The 16,891-nt window shown below is 42.9% G+C and overlaps 2 protein-coding genes across 4 annotated transcripts in view; both read left to right on the forward strand.

Annotated features, from left to right (window-relative positions):
• Positions 1–9,295, forward strand: part of PAQR8 (progestin and adipoQ receptor family member 8) — a 52,903-nt gene extending 43,608 nt beyond the window's left edge. For all 3 annotated transcript variants that reach the window (XM_055264457.2, XM_055264458.2, XM_063632144.1), the window contains one exon: positions 4,700–9,295. In XM_055264457.2, the coding sequence (XP_055120432.1) occupies positions 4,752–5,816 (1,065 nt within the window). In that variant the 5' untranslated portion in view covers positions 4,700–4,751 and the 3' untranslated portion in view covers positions 5,817–9,295. The remainder of the gene's footprint in view (positions 1–4,699) is intronic.
• The window catches only part of EFHC1 (EF-hand domain containing 1), a 172,269-nt gene that overhangs the window by 43,530 nt on the left and 111,848 nt on the right, over positions 1–16,891 (forward strand). The window lies entirely within an intron of this gene.

Below are 16,891 nucleotides of genomic sequence, written 5' to 3' on the forward strand. Positions count from 1 at the left end.
CGCCCACCTCAGCCTCCCAAAGTGCTGGGATTACAGGTGTGAGCCGCCGCGCCTGACCTTAGAATTTTCATGACCTTGCACTACCAAAGGGAAATTTAAGTCCTTTGTTGTTGTTGTTTTTGAGACGAAGTCTCGCTTTGTCTCCCAGGCTGGAGTGCAGTGGCACAATCTCGGCTCACTACAACCTCCTTCTCCTGGGTTCAAGTGATTCTCCTGCCTCAGCCTCCCTAGTAGCTAGGATTACAGGCACCAGCCACCATGCCCAGCTAATTTTTGTATTTTTAGTAGAGATGGTGTTTCAACATGTTGGTCAGGGTGGTCCCGAACTCCTGACCTCAAGCAGTCCACCCACAGTGCTGGCATTACAGGCGTGAGCCACTGCCCTGGCTGGGAAATTTAAGCCCTTTTTACCCTCAGAGGACAGATCTTTGCAACCCTCTCATTCCTGAGAGAGGTAAGGAATCATATTCTGAGTTAAGAGGCCGTGGTGGTTGTATCCCTGGACTCTCGGGTTCCTTTGTGGGTATTGGGTTACACACTCCAGGGGGTGGAGTTATTAAGAAGACCCTGAGATCTCTGTGGCTGCATTTTAAAGATCTCATTTGTAAGGGAAATGATGATTCTGCCAATTTCTTTCCCCTTGTGCACCTTTTCTTTTGAAGTTAAAGTTAATATCCTTTTGGACTTGTACCTCTCTGCTTCTTAGTTCTATAAATCTCTTCCCAGTTTATTTTCTGTAAGAGTGAAGTAGAAATAATTTCCAGAAAATAACTTGTCAACAAAGTCATGAGGGAGGCTGGTGATATGAGAACTAGAAGGAACTGTCAGAGCTCTGCAGTCATGGTCTTCTGCAGACCAATAATAAGGCAGTATCATGTTCTGTCCTTTCTCCCTCAGAACAGACAGATGCCAGTTAGTTCCCAGGTCTGAATTGTGCTCCTTCCAATCGCTAAACTACTAAACCCCAAAGTTTTAGTCTTTAGAAATTCAGCTGAGTTGTCAGTTTATAAGAACCTGCTATGTGATGGATACGCTATTTTAAGGATATGAAGATTAGCAGGAATTGTGTGGTTATATATTATTTAACTCTGGATGCAGGAATTGTCTGATTGGTTTGGGTTCCCAAAGATAAGAGAAATAGCCTTGATTTTAGACAGCATGCAGACAGGGATACTGGAGGCATCTCTGGGGATTCCTTCTTCTATAGCTTTATAACCCCAGTGACTCACCTTGATTTCTCCCAGCCATAAAATCAGACTGGTAATTTTATCTGGTTTGCTGTCTACTTCACAAGAGGTAGTAGAAGACTATAGCTAAAGAATAGAACACTTTAATTCCCCAGAACTCCAACAAGCCCAGCACCCCCAGATTATATGTTGCTAACAGCAACAGGACAACTTGAGAAGTTATCCCACATCCCAGGCCCATTCCTGTAGTTCGTCCACCAAGGTCAGTTGGAGAAACTTCCATCCAGAACTGAACTCTCAGGCACTGGGATCCCTCTGCTGGCTGATAGCAGAAGCACAGCTTAGCTTTTTCTTTTCGTTTTGTTTTTAAATGAATTCAGGTATTCTAATTAGCATTTTCTTTCTCTCTCCCACACTCCCTCTTTCTGTGTTTCTCTTTCTGGCTGACTCTGTAATCCTTAATACACTTCTCTTGGTGCCTTTAATTCCTACATTGAGCTTGAGTTCATAGCCCATTCCTGGTAGAAGACCACTGTCTGATGGGTGCTGGCTAAATGAATGCCTCAATACAGGGTTACAGGGACTGCCATAGAAATAGGTTCAAAGCACAGAGGGGACATTAGGCCCTGAACTCATGAATAATTCCTGCATCTCATATCAGTGATGGTCATAATAATGGCAAGTAGTTATGCAGACTTGGAACCAAGCACTTTGTTAAACACTTTACAGGCATTATGTCATATAGTTCTTTTTCAGCCCTGTAAGGCAGCTTCTCTGTCATTTACTCCACAGATAACAAAGCTCAGGCTGGATTCACGCAGCTTGTTGATGGTGGGGCTCAGGATGTGAGCTCAGGTCTCTCTGGCACCAATGTCATAACTGCAAACTACAGTGACCTCAGATACTCCAGGCTTTCCAAGCCCGTATCTTGGCAGAAGTTCTTTGACCTTGCTGTCTGCCTAGAAGTCTCTTCCGCCTTTATCTTTTCTCAGGAATTCTGATTTTTCCTTCAAGATTCAGTTCAGGGTCACTTCAAGGGGCTATACCCCCATCCTTTCCCTGTTTCGGTTGTTTGCTGAGACCCCCGTGAACCACTGTTTGTCTCTAATGGAGCACTTATTGCACATTTTTGTGTTGATTGCCCTACATGTCTGTCTCCCCAGTAAACTTTGATCTCTTTGAAGGCAGGAAGTGTATCTTACCAGTCTTTGTATCCCTAGTACCTGGTACCTAGCACAGAGCCCAGCTCAGAGCAATAAAAATGACAGCAATACTTCACATTTACTACGCACTTACGTTGGGCTGGGCAGAATGCTAAGCACTTCATTTTTTAGACCCTCTCATTTAACTATCACACAACCCATATAATACATAGAATTATGAAGAAACGGAGGCTGAGAGAATTCTATAACTTGCCCAAGGTCACCCCAGTAAGTGGCAAAACTGGAACTTGACTCCAGGTCTCCCTGAACTTCTTTACATTTTATTAATTTTCATGCCCTACACTTTTTTACCTGATTAGGTATTTTTTTCTCCTTCAATATTGATTGAGACGTATGAGTAGGAATTATATTTTCTTTGCTAAAATTAGTAAGCACCTTGAACAGTACTTGCTGTATGTGCTCCAATACTTGCTGTATGTGCTCGTTGTATGTGCTCCATTTAGATAAATCAGATATTAAATTTTTCTGAAGAAAAAAGCTTGGGAAACATAATTACATAAAGTAACTAGAAATGATCAAAATCTATTTCCTTACCTAGCAACTTCACATGAAATTTTGCAGCAGTTTTATGAAATATTTTATGAAATAATTGCTGTATTCATCTGTCACCGAGAAATACAAGTATAAGTTAAGCATTTCTGAAGCCTGAAATTCACCGAGTACAGTTTTAATTACCCAAGAGAGGCAAATTTAAAACTACTTGCTTTTCAGAGCATAATTTAAAAAAATGAACAACAATCTTTGCAATTAGATTTTATGTTAAATTTAGGTCACATGTTAATTTTAACTGTTAGGATATCCTAGAATGTGCATTGTTCTTTACCAACCTAACTGATGAGTCAATTTGCCCGTCTTAAATATGAGGCTTAGTCAGTTGCTCACCTCATATTTCCAAAGTACCAGTGAAATTAGCGGATAGTTTAAGATTAGGTAGGTGCTAAAGAAATACAGTCTATCATTAGCTATATCAATATTTGTAATTCTTAGACTCCAATATGATATTTCATGCTATTAAAGCCTGTTTTATTATTACATTTTAATATCGAGAAAACCCCATATCCTTTAAAGGTTACCTTACTTATAGATATAATTAAATCTTGATAATCACTAAGTCATTGATATCACTAAATTATGTTAGGGTAGCTAACATTTCCATTTTACAAGATGTAACTTTGCCTCACACTGAGTGTAGTCAACATAGAATATTGGGACAGGCCAGGCATGGCGGCTTACGCCTGTAATTCCAGCACTTTTGGAGGCTGAGGCGGGAAGATCATTTGAGGTTAGAAGTTCGAGACCAGCCTGGCTAACATGGTGAAACCCCATCTCTACTAAAAATACAAAAATTAGCTGGGCATGCTGGTACACGCCTGTAATACCAGCTACTTGGGAGGCTGAGGCAGGAGAACTGCTTGAACCCGGGAAACGGAAGTTGCAGTGAACCAAGATTGCGCCACTGCATTCCAGCTGGGCGACAGAGCAAGACCCTGTTTCAAAAAAAATTTAAAAAAAGCTTTGGGAGACCGGGATGGGAGGATCACCTGAGGTCAGGCGTTCCAGACCAGCCTGACCAACATGGAGAAACCCCATCTCTACTAAAAATGCAAAATTAGCCAGGTGTGGTGGCACATGCCTGTAATCCCAGCTACTTGGGAGGCTGAGGCAGGAGAATCGCTTGAACCCGGGAGGCAGAGGTTGTGGTGAGCCGAGCTGGAGCCATTGCATTCCAGCCTGGGCAACAAGAGTGAAACTCTGTCTCAAAAAAAAAAAAGAAAGAAAAAAAAAGAATATTGGGACAGTAAGGGATCTTGGTCCAACTCCATTATTCTACAGATGAATTAAAGGAGGCTCAAAGAAGCTGTCTGCAGCTCCTTGCTTCCTCTACTGTACCAGAAAGCCACGTTACATTAAAACAACCACAGATCCTAGCCGGCCTGGTGGCTCACGCCTGTAATCCCAACACTTGGGGAGGCTGAGGAGGGAGGAGTGCTTGAGCCCAGGAGTTTGGGCCCAGCCTGGTGTACATAGCGACACCCCCGTCTCTACAACAGCAGCAGCAACAAAAAATTATCCGGGCCTGTCAGCGTGCACCTATGGTCCTAGCTACTCTGGAGGATCACTTGAGCCCAGGAATTAGAGGTTGCAATGAGCTGTGATCGTGCCACTGCACTCTAGCCTGAGCGACAGAATGAGACCCCGTCCCAAAAGAAAATAGCCATAGTTCCTTGTCCGTCTTAGCTGCATTCATGTCTCACTGCGGCTTTGCCAATTTTCCTTTCTTTTCTGCAGGTTGCATCCCCTGTCCTTAGGGCGCGGCACGGTGTGCAGGCGGGCCGCAGCCATGACGACCGCCATCTTGGAGCGCCTGAGCACCCTGTCGGTCAGCGGGCAGCAGCTGCGCCGTCTGCCCAAGATCCTGGAGGATGGGCTTCCCAAGATGCCTTGCACTGTCCCGGAAACGGATGTGCCCCAGCTCTTCCGGGAGCCTTACATCCGCACCGGCTACCGCCCCACAGGGCACGAGTGGCGCTACTACTTCTTCAGCCTCTTTCAGAAACACAACGAGGTGGTCAACGTCTGGACCCATTTACTGGCAGCCCTGGCCGTCCTCTTGCGATTCTGGGCCTTTGCCGAGGCTGAGGCCTTGCCATGGGCGTCTACCCACTCCCTGCCTCTGCTCCTCTTCATCCTGTCGTCAATCACTTACCTCACCTGCAGCCTTCTGGCCCACCTGCTGCAGTCCAAGTCAGAGCTCTCCCACTACACCTTCTACTTTGTGGACTATGTTGGCGTGAGCGTTTACCAATATGGCAGTGCTTTGGCTCATTTCTTCTACAGCTCTGACCAGGCCTGGTATGAGCGGTTCTGGCTTTTCTTCTTGCCAGCAGCTGCCTTCTGTGGCTGGTTATCTTGTGCTGGCTGTTGCTATGCGAAATATCGTTACCGGAGGCCTTATCCAGTCATGAGGAAGATCTGTCAAGTGGTGCCGGCAGGGCTGGCCTTTATCCTAGACATCAGCCCTGTGGCACACCGTGTGGCACTCTGTCACCTGGCTGGCTGCCAGGAGCAAGCAGCCTGGTACCACACCCTCCAGATCCTCTTCTTCCTGGTTAGCGCTTATTTCTTCTCCTGCCCGGTGCCTGAGAAGTACTTCCCGGGTTCCTGTGACATCGTGGGCCATGGGCATCAGATCTTCCATGCCTTTCTGTCCATCTGCACGCTCTCCCAGCTGGAGGCCATCCTCCTGGACTACCAGGGGCGGCAGGAGATCTTCCTGCAGCGCCATGGACCCCTGTCTGTCCACATGGCCTGCCTCTCCTTCTTCTTCCTGGCTGCCTGCAGTGCTGCCACCGCAGCCCTTCTGAGGCACAAAGTCAAGGCCAGACTGACCAAGAAAGATTCTTGAGGCTGGCAAGTGGGGCAACGTGTGGAGGAAGCCCCTCATAATTTGGAGAAAACTTGATACAACAGAGGCTGACTTTTAAGGGATTGGCTTTTAAATTAATACATATATCCAAGGATATGTTATAGCTGCAGTGTTTGAAAGCCAAAGGATTTAAGAGTTTTGTTGTTGTTAATAAAAGGAATACTCCTTTTCCTTTTGGATCATAGCTTAACAAGGCACAGGAAGGGAAGAGATCTTGACTAAGATTCATGAGACATTGAATTAAGGAGAATCATCTTCATGCCTGAAAATTTAGCAAAATTCTGACTATGGCCTCCACGGTCAATTCCTAAAAGCTGAATGGATAATAAAATTGGACTGGAAAGTAAGTAGGTGACTGGTCCTCACCCTGTTGGAATGGCTATCTTACTATGCTGTTCTTTGGTAATGGAATAAATTGACCCAAGGACCCAATTTCATTTGGATTTCAAATTGTCCAGAGTGGAAAAGCCTTCAAGATGACATAATGAATTACTCAGTTCATCTGATTTCTGGTCCCTCCTTTCTCGACAACTATAATACTAACCCTTTTCTCAGGATAACTGTCTACCTGGCAGTTTTCTCTAAAGTGCTGTTCACTCCCATCCCTACCTTGCATGGTAATATAAAAGACTAGGAAGCAGTCATACTTCCAGGAAATGCTTGGATTCGTGTGGACATTCAGGAAGCTTATTCTCATATAATACTAATCTAAACAGTACTAGAAATTACAGTGCCAAGAGCCCAGCCAATAACCATAGATACTATATGGTGTCATGGGACCCGTCTATTTTTTACCGGTGGACTACAGGATTACTTGAGAGTTATCAGGGCTACCTAACAGACCAGGAGATCTGGGTGTTGCACCAGGGAATCTCCATATTTGACCAGCATGTTTTAAAAGCTCTTGGTAGGATTAGTTGGTTCTAAGGATCCCTCTAGGGACCTCATTATTTCAAGAGGAACCCAAAGTCCAGCCTTCTACATAGATGCTGCCCCACGAAGGACCCACATAACTAACCCCATTCAGGGTTCTCAGGCAGGCAGTCCTGCCTCAGCTTAGAGCAGAACCCTTAAAATACTCAAGTACAGGGATAGGCAAGCATGTGTGTTTACTGTAGATTGGTCCCTGAAGGCTCCTTCGGGTGAGAACATGTGAACCAGGCACCCTGGTTTGTTTGGAGCATTGCTGCCCAGAAGCTTCTATGGGATAGGTGGTGCTTGGGATTGATGTGTTCTGGCCATGCAGCCCTCCCTGAGGATTGACTTCTGCACTAATCCAGTGAAGGAGGCTGTGTCAAAAGAAGGGCTCAGAAGCCCTCTTTTCAGAGGCAATGATTCCTTTCAGTATGAGGTCCCTTAGTTACCAAAAAGGGACGTGATTGAACTCCAGTTTGATGAACCTCCTCTGAGTTTACTTTATTGTCTTGAAATCTTTTGTTCTTCCTTTCTGTGAGATTTGTGAGTTTTGTGCCTTATAAATGGAAATGTATGAACACTTTACTTAATATATGCCCATGTAGAATTTTCTGTTTTGGGTTATTGGGATAAGAAAAAATATATATTGCTCTTCAATTCGTGAATGAAAGAAACTTCAGAAAGCTAGAATTGCTTATCAGACAAAAGACTTTCTGAATCTGTATTTTGGCTACAAACAAACATATTCAACTGAAGCTTTCCAATAATCTTTATATCAAGAAAGCATGCGTCTTGTCAGCTACATTGTTTTCTTAGATGGATTTCTCCTGTTAATCCTCAAATATCTGAACTTCTGTGTTACCCAAGTGTCTTATACAAGCTTCTGGTGTCTAGGACAAATTTATGGCAAATAAAATTAGCAAAACTGAACTGGGTTGAACTGAACAAGAGGATGGGGGAATTGTGCAAATACGTTGTTAGTAGAAGGTCAATTTAAAATAGGGACTAGAAATTGTTTGAAGTTTTCTTTATTACAGATTCAAAGACTGTATTATTTTGAAAGTTGGAAGGAGAAGGGAGGGAAGAGAGCAGAAGGGAAGAAGGTGTAAGTCAAGCTCTTGAAGGTAACTGGTGGTATTGTGGGCAGAGATCTTTAGTTCAAATTCACTTATTTTTTAAAAGAGAGAACCGGAGGTAGAGCAGTGATCAGATGGGTGCACAGACCAGTGCCAATCTGAACATTGTTAATGGCCTGTGACATGATGAGCACAGGAACAGGCATTAAGATATTGCCATACGATTTTAATGTATACAAGTATTGGCCCCTCAAGTGGTTGGAAATTTTTTTTTTAATCTCTTTTTCTGAGACAGGGTCTTACTCTGTCGCCCAGGCTGGAGTGCAGTGATGCAATCACGGCTCACTGCAGCCTCAACCTCCCCAGCTCAAGCAATCCTCCCACCTCAGCCTCCTAAGTACCTGGTACTACAGGCGCATGCCACCACACCTGGCTAATTTTTGCATTTTTTGTAGAGACAGGGTTTTGCCATGTTGCTTAGGCTGGTCTTGAACTCCTGAACTCAAGTGATCTTCCCACCTCAGCCTCCCAAAGTGTTGGGATTACAGACATTAGCCATCATGCCCACCCTAGAAACAGTTTTTTAATAGGAGATATTTGAGAGGCATTGAGGTAGGAGACTCTATGACATGCCCTCAGAATATCAGAATCTTCTTAGAAATAAACTAGGAAATGCAGATGTTTTTAACTACTCAGACTTTTCAGGAATTACTCCTTTTAAAACATTTTTGTTAAAGTTAGTGTATCAGTAAGAAACAGACCTAGTTTAAAAGGAATAATCAACAATTTTATAAAGGAGATGGCTTATTCCACCATAGCCCCTCCAACATACCTACTGGAAATTCTGCTAGTTAACTTTATCTCTCCTCTCTCTTAATTTAGACTTTCAACCTATGAAAATGTAAATACCTTTGAAAAAACTAAACTATCTGTGATTTACATCTTCTCATGAATGAAATGCAGTGGAGGGAGAGGAGATGGCAGGACACAGCAAACAGGACACATTTGCCTGCTTCTCTCTTGCCTAATTCTTCCTGACCTGTATTTACTGATGAGTAATAATACTTGTAAGACTCTAGGGGTTCATTTCCCATTTCAGCGGAAAGTACTTCACTCAATAACAATATTCTCAAGAGTCTTCTACTGGAAGCTAGAAATAAATAGGAGTTTAAGTCCATAGAATGAAGGTAGTTATTCCTGCCTCTGTTGCTCACCTGTTCACAAAAAGTACCTTTATGCTTGAAGACATTAGATTCTTTGGTTACGGCACCGTAGTTTCAAATGGATCCTCCAGATGGCATTCATGTCTTACTCAGAAAGGGCACAGCCATTGTCCCCAAGGCTTCTGTCTACTAATTCTATTGGTCTGGTGTTTTGCTTGATTGCTTGGCAAAAAAAAATGGAGCTATTTTCTGTCTATATCAATCTACTTATATGAATAACCATTAAAGTGATTTTGTATATGCATTGTTGTAGTGTCAGAAATTTAAAGAAACAGCTACCTTGTTTCTTTGACAAGGTCTTAACAAGGACTACCTTGAAGAGGCCCCCTCTAAAAGGTTTTATTTATACAAACATTGTCAGGAAAAGGAGGTCAGGACACTACCTCTACCAAGAAGCAGGAAAGTATAAAAACTTTTTAAAAATCTCCATACCCTATCCCCCATACACATATCCCCCATACACACACCCTAATACCTACTTGTGAGTAGAACAAATTGCTTCCCCACAAAAAGCTATGAAGTTGATTTCTCTGAAGATTTCAATGTAATTAAATAAATATTCCTAGTTTCATAGATAATAGTGTTAAAGATTTCAAAATTTTTAATTTATTGGCTACAATTTTATAAATGTAAAAATTATGAATTATACTATGATTTAACTATAGCAGGTATTACAACGTACGTGTTGTGAAATGTGGCATCTATCAACCAACTAATTATATAGCCTTCAAAGTTAGACTGAAAGAGCGTGTAAAAGGTGATTCTCCAGGCAACTGCAGCTTCAGGCTATAGTACTATCACAATCACTAAGAAAACAGCATTTCTATGGCTAGAGGCTCCACTGGTCGAATTATGGTTGTCACTCTTGTCCAAACCCCTTTTTTCACCAGCAGGGGCCCTAGGCAGTTTGAAAATGCTTCTGTTGTTACTGTTACTAGTTTAACCACTCTTCAGTTATTAATTTAGCAAGAATTTATTGAGCACCTATTGGTGAAAGGTACCACATTGGCTCTGGAGACACGGCAGTGTGGAAAAACACACTCTGTGGGCAGAGTCTGCCATCTGCTAAATGAGGACCAGTATCTTTTCCTTGGGCCATGAGGGTCCCTCTCCCCAGATCGTGGTTCCAATCACAGCCTGAGGGCCAAGAGGCTGGGACCTGGTTTGGCCCAGAACTTCTTCATAAGGATTAAGCTCTCTCTCCCCTTTACCTCCAGAGGTTGGAAACATCTTCCCCTGTAGCAAGGCAGTCACCTTAAAGCTGCCTCTACTTCCCGTTACTCATGCTACTTCTCCAACCCTTCTCACTACCCTCTAGTTGTTTTAATTCAGTCCTGGGGACACTTGACACATCCAGACACAGAGAGAGAGAAGCCCTAAATTTCCACAAGCAGTAGAGACTTCCCAGGTACATAAAGTCCCATCCTTCAAGGAAGAGGATGTGTGGTTCCAACCTGAGTACAGGTTCCTAACTTGGTAAGTTGAAAACAGCATGTTGCACTCTGGCTACCTCCTTAAAACAATAACCATATCCTTTGTGGACTTATTATAGAAGTAATTTAACATGGAAGGAAAATCACTGCATTAAAAAGATAATTCATTTAAATATTAACTTTGGGAGCATATCTATCTATGGTAAGGGCTTTTCTTACATAACAGGATTCTCACTGGAAGAGGTATTCACTATATTTTAAGATTCCAGGAGGCCTGGACCATATGGAAGGCTACAGAACAACAGCTCAAATTTTATTGTGCATTATGATTTCTAAAACATTTCCACATCAATATGAGCTTCTAAACTGTATGAGGTAAGTAAGGCCAAACAGGTCTCCATTGAACTAGGAAACACTAGAAAGGTCGAGTGACTGGTTTGAAGCCACACAACTAGTTATAATGTTTAAACTCATTTTTCCTTCAGATAAATTCACGGTCCAGCTAATCAGAAACACCAGCACCAAATACTTGCAGAGCTTTTTACAGCAAATGAAGCACTTTTATGCATTATGTACACTTTGACATAATCTTTTAGCTTTTGATCCTAATAATCTCATGCATAGCCAGGGTTGCATCATTTCTTTTTTGAGTTAAAGTGACTTCACTCCACCCACATCCTTGGATGCAGAATAAAGCATTCATTGCATCACAGAGGCTTCTCAGAACCCCAAAGTTCATTGTCCATGGGCCCTTGGGGACTGGATTATAAAGTCAAGTCCTACTCTCCAGTCAGTTTCCTGAAAATATGTTTGGATCCTTGGATGAGAAAGTCCTGCCAAATCTCAAATCCTCCCTTTTATCTTTTGATGGGATTGTCAGTTCTTTAAACAATCACCTTTCCCCGGGATTTTGACAAGAGATATGAACTTGAACATGGGATTTTAAAAATCTTTCTCTGCCATGTGAGTTTTGCAGACTTACTAGAAAGCACAAAAAAAGTCTTTGATTATTTCTCAAAGCAATATATGCTTATTAAAGAAACTAGAAAAGTAGGAAGAAAAGTAATCCTTGGATCCATCAGTAAAATAAAATCCCTGTTAGGGAAAAATAAGGCTTATGTCAGAATATTGTCAATGATAAAAGGTGTAGCAGTGTCATGTAAAGATTCCTGAAAAAACAGATATTGTAAACTAGAAATTTTTTTTTTTTTTTTTTTTTTTTTTTGGAGACGGAGTCTTGCTCTGTCGCCTAGGCTGGAGTGCAGTGGCGCAATCTCGGCTCACTGCAAGCTCCGCCTCCCGGGTTCACGCCATTCTCCTGCCTCAGCCTCTCCGAGTAGCTGGGACTACAGGCGCCCGCCACCACGCCCGGCTAATTTTTTGTGTTTTTTAGTAGAGACGGGGTTTCACTGTGGTCTCGATCTCCTGACCTCATGATCCGCCCGCCTCGGCCTCCCAAAGTGCTGGGATTACAAGCGTGAGCCACCGCGCCCGGCCGTAAACTAGAAATTTTAAGCAGCCTAGTATTTTATTCTCTAAGTTACAAAATCAACCTTCTGGCTCAGTTTACAGGAGTACCGAGAATGACATTACACTCCCTTCTGACATTATATTATGTAGGTAATTTGATGTTGTGGCTGATACTGGCTCATTAATCCAAGCCAATGATACATTATCTCTCATGTTGAAAGAATTGCGTGGAATGTTTCTCCTGAATCAAGCTCTCAGAGAGAACTGTGCTAGAAATAACTTCACTGGGGGTAAGGACTGGCCTGTTGAACCTGTGAGTATATGGATTCATTGCCAGTCCTTCCACAGTGAGCACTACTAGGTACCAGGCTCTGTTCTAGGCACCTGGGATGCAGGAATGAATAAAACACACAAATTCCTGCCCTTATGGAGAAACAATGAACCAAATCAATAAATTATATATTAGAAGGTGATGGTGCCAAGGAGAAATAGAGAGCAAGGAAGAGAGATAGACTGGAGGAGTGGGTAAGTGCGCCATTTTAAACAGGGTCAGGGAAGAATACCAAGAAAGGTGATGGAGCCAGCTCTGTTTCTCACCCAGGCAAAGGGAAGAAAGTGCAAGGGCTCTGAGCCCAGGGCATGCCAGGAATGGCCAGGAGGCCAGTGTGAACAGAGGGAGAATACAGCAGAAGATGAGGACAGGTTGTATAGGTCTTGTGAAGAATTGCTTTTACTGTGACTTTGGGAATGGGGTATGTGAGGAAGAAGTCTGTCCAAGGAAATTAAGGGTAGCTATCTATCGATATGGATTAATTACTAATTGCACATTACTTTGCCTTTAGAAAATAGAGCAAATTCTGTTTCCTGCAATATGCACAAAACCAGATTGACATCAAGTTATTCCACGTGTAGTCTGGGCCCAGCAAACTCCGTGTTCCTGTGGCCACACTCTCATGCTTGCAGAATTCTTCCCAGATTCCTCCCAGAGCATTTTTAAAGTGCCCAGAATGTTGACCTCCGCTTCCGACACAGGCTTTGAATGTTTTCTCATTCTTTGGACACTAGTTTGTACTCTGGATAATCCTCTGGGCAGAAATGGAATGACATGTCTAGGGCAGAGCCTATAAATTGGGGATAATAACAGTTTACATTATCTAGTATGCACCACTTGCCAAGAACTGAGCTGAGCTGTTTTCCTAGATTCTTTCATTTAACCCTCATAGTAGCCCTGTGAGGTAGGCACTAATACTGCCTCCATTTTGCAAATGAGGAAACTGAGGCATAAAGTAAATTTGCCCACAACTACCTGTCTCTTAAGTAGTGGAATCTCACAGATACTCAGGCCCTTGAATCTAGGGTCTATATTCTTGGCCACCAAAACTAAGTGAGTGTAGAAGATTCTTTTGTCTAACTTCTCACATTGTCACTTGTGTGAACTATAAAAAGTTTAAAATTAAGAGGGAAGTGTAATGTAGATTTCCATCTCCCCACCCCTGATAAATGAAGTAAACCTAAGGATGCAGTTCTCACTTTATTTCTAGACACTTTAGCCAAGCAAAAGTCCTTATACTGTTATTGTCGAATGGTACCAAGGCTGAGATTCCTAAGTGTATTTTGTGCTAGAATACAACATGGCGCTACTCAGCATTAGAATCTCAGAAGCCCTCTGTAATGACCTGAAGGATCTGAAGGACAGAAACTCACTTCAAGAACCACTGACTTCAAATTATTTTCGCATGCTTCTCTAATGTTTATAAAATGACTCTAGTGAATACTTTCTTATCTTTAGGACCTGTTAATATATCTTATTCCTCATTAAAATAAATTTGAGCACGATTCCAGGCTAAACCAATTTCTTAAAGACAACAATGGCAACATGCAAAATATCTCCATCTAGTGTTTTTTCTTTTCTAAACAAGAACAAATTATCTTGGAATCTGACTAATTTTACTCCAGGAAAAATACCTTTGCACACAGTACTCGGCACAAAGTTTGTGTTCAGAAAGTGCTAGTGGTAATCACACAGTCATTATTTCTTTTTCTATTTTTATTTTTTTTTGAGACGGAGTTTTGCTCTTGTTGCCCAGGGTGGAGTCCAGTGGCGCAATCTCAGCTCACCACAACCTCTACCTCCCAGGTTCAGGCGATTCTCCTGCCTCAGCCTCCCTAGTAGCTGGGATTACAGGCATGTGCCACCACGCCCAGCTAATTTTGTATTTTTAGTAGAGACCAGGTTTCTCCATGTTGGTCAGGCTGGTCTCGAACTCCCACCCTCAGGTGATTCGCCCGCCTCAGCCTCTCAAAGTGCCAGGATTACAGGCCTGAGCCACCGCACCTGGCCCACAGTCATTATTTCTATCACTTCATGCTGAGCAGGATGTTGTGAGTTCTGCACAAATTCATCCACACTCTCCAAGGGCGCCCAGACGTCTCTCACCAGAACAGGAGCTCTGTGTCCTTGGGAGGGATTTTTCTCCACCCACAACAGAATAAGATGTAGTTCATCTTCCCTGGGAAATGGGAGATTTCTTGCTTTCCTCCACATTCCTTCCCTGACGTTCAGTCTGCATGATCACAGACTCAGGCATCAGGCAGAACCTTCCATTGGTACACACACACATCACCCAGACATTCTGGCAGCACCGCCCTTTCTCACTATGGTCCCCAAGTGTTCTCAGACTACAGAAGAAACCCTACTGGTCCACATACTCGTTTTTTGTACCTCTTGATTCCCATGTATTGTGTGTTTGTGTCCCTTAGATATATTGAAGTCCTAAACCCTGCTACCTCAATTAGTGACCTTATTTGGAGACGGGGTAGTTGTACATGTAAGCAGTTAAGATGAGGTCATACTGGACAATCTCTTTTTTTTTTTTTTTTTTGAGACGGAGTCTCGCTCTGTCGCCCAGGCTGGAGTGCAGTGGCGCAATCTCGGCTCACTGCAAGCTCCGCCTCCCGGGTTCACGCCATTCTCCTGCCTCAGCCTCTCTGAGTAGCTGGGACTACAGGCGCCCGCCACCACGCCCGGCTAATTTTTTGTATTTTTAGTAGAGACGGGGTTTCACCGGGGTCTCGATCTCCTGACCTCGTGATCCGCCCGCCTCGGCCTCCCAAAGTGCTGGGATTACAAGCGTGAGCCACCGCGCCTGGCTGGACAATCTCTTAATTCAATATGACTGGTGTCCATATAAGAAGAGGAGAAGACACAGAGGAAAGACAGCCATGTGAAGACACAGAGACACACACAGGGGAGAGCATCATGTGACAATGTAGGCAGAGATGGGAGTTATGTATCTGCAAGCTAAAGAGTGCCAAGGATTGCTGGTAATAAGCAGAAACTGGGGGATGGGGTGTGTGGGTTAGGGTGGCGGGGCAGGCAGAGAGAGAATGGCCTTGCCAGCACCCTGATTTCAGACTTCTAGCCTTCGGAACTGTGACAGAAAAAAAATTCTGTTTTAAGCCATCCAGCTTGTGGTACTTTGTTATGATGACCCTAGAAAACCTAATACTGCATCCCAGGGCCAACCTCAGTTTTTACCTATGAAATGGACAGTTTTTTCCTAACCAGTGGTTCTTGGTCTCTCAACTCAGCAAGCACAGGTAGAGAATGGGACACGAAGACCCCTCCCTTCCCCCGCATCTATACCCTATTAAAGGGAGAAGTGGGATTTGCAGATCTCAGCAGAGATACAGATGGGAAGCTTATCACGTGTGTGAATACAATAGAACCTCTGTGGTAGGGAGTTAAGTACAGAGAAAACGTTGTGAACAGCCAGTTTCCGTGTGGCTGTGTTTCCCATCTGAGTCTACCCTGTGTAAGCAGGTGCTCCTGGGTTGCACCTTGGCAACTTCCTACCTGGGTCTTTGCCTCTACTCTTGGTACTCACAACCAACTCATCTACCTGGAAGCACCTTCATCTTTGGGTGCAAAGGTTTTATATTCACCGTCTGCTTCGCATTCTAGTGGTGATAAAAAAAAATAGTAAACCAAACAAATAGGGAAAAGACCATGGCTCCGCGGAAAGTTCCAGCCATCTAGCCTCCTCTGTGGCCCACCAGAAAGCCGCTGTGCTCTTTTCATAAACTCTACCTTGAAAAGAGATTAGATGCCCTCCTACCCTCTAAAAGGATGTCTCTGTGTGTGTGTGTGTGTGTGTGTGTGTGATATTTATTCAGAGTTGGTAGGTGGGGGGCGGGTAAAAAGGAAAGAAAGACTTAAGTCACACAAACCAAACCCTTCTACATGTTGCATTCTCTAAAGTGCCCAACATATTTCCCCAACCCCCTTTTCTCGTTTCTTTTTACCTTAATCTGTCTTTAATTTTCCATAGTTTTTCCAATTCCCAGTCACTGACCAAACTGTCCATTCACCATGCTCCCCCAGACAATGGTAATGGCAAACAGTCAGTGAGCGCTTACTATGTGCCAGGCACTACAGTGTAAGTGCTAACATATATGAACTCATTTAATGCTCACAACAACCTTGTGAATTGGGAACAACAATTATTATTCCTGTTTATGGCTATTAAAAAGTTAAGAAACTTCTGCAGGGTCACAGAGCTGGTAAGTGGTAGGATTTGTACCTCTGCAGTCTGACTCTGCAGTCCATAATATTTTATTTTTATTTTTCTATTATGAAAAACCTTGAACATATACAAAAGTAGATAGAATTGTATGATGAATTCCCATGTAATTACATACACAATTATCAAATCATGGGAAATCTAGTTTCATCTATATCCCTACTGGCTTCTGTCCATATTATTTTGGACATTATATAATTATATAATATCTACTATCTTATATATTATATAAGATATATAATATCTATAATTTTATAGATGTTATATAATTTTTTCTACAATACATGCTTTTTATGTATCCTTAAAAGATGATGACTCTTTACACAGGAATACAATACCATTATCATGTCTAAA

This window comes from Symphalangus syndactylus, chromosome 23 (assembly GCF_028878055.3).
Source record: "Symphalangus syndactylus isolate Jambi chromosome 23, NHGRI_mSymSyn1-v2.1_pri, whole genome shotgun sequence".
In the NCBI taxonomy this organism is placed as follows: domain Eukaryota; kingdom Metazoa; phylum Chordata; class Mammalia; order Primates; family Hylobatidae; genus Symphalangus; species Symphalangus syndactylus.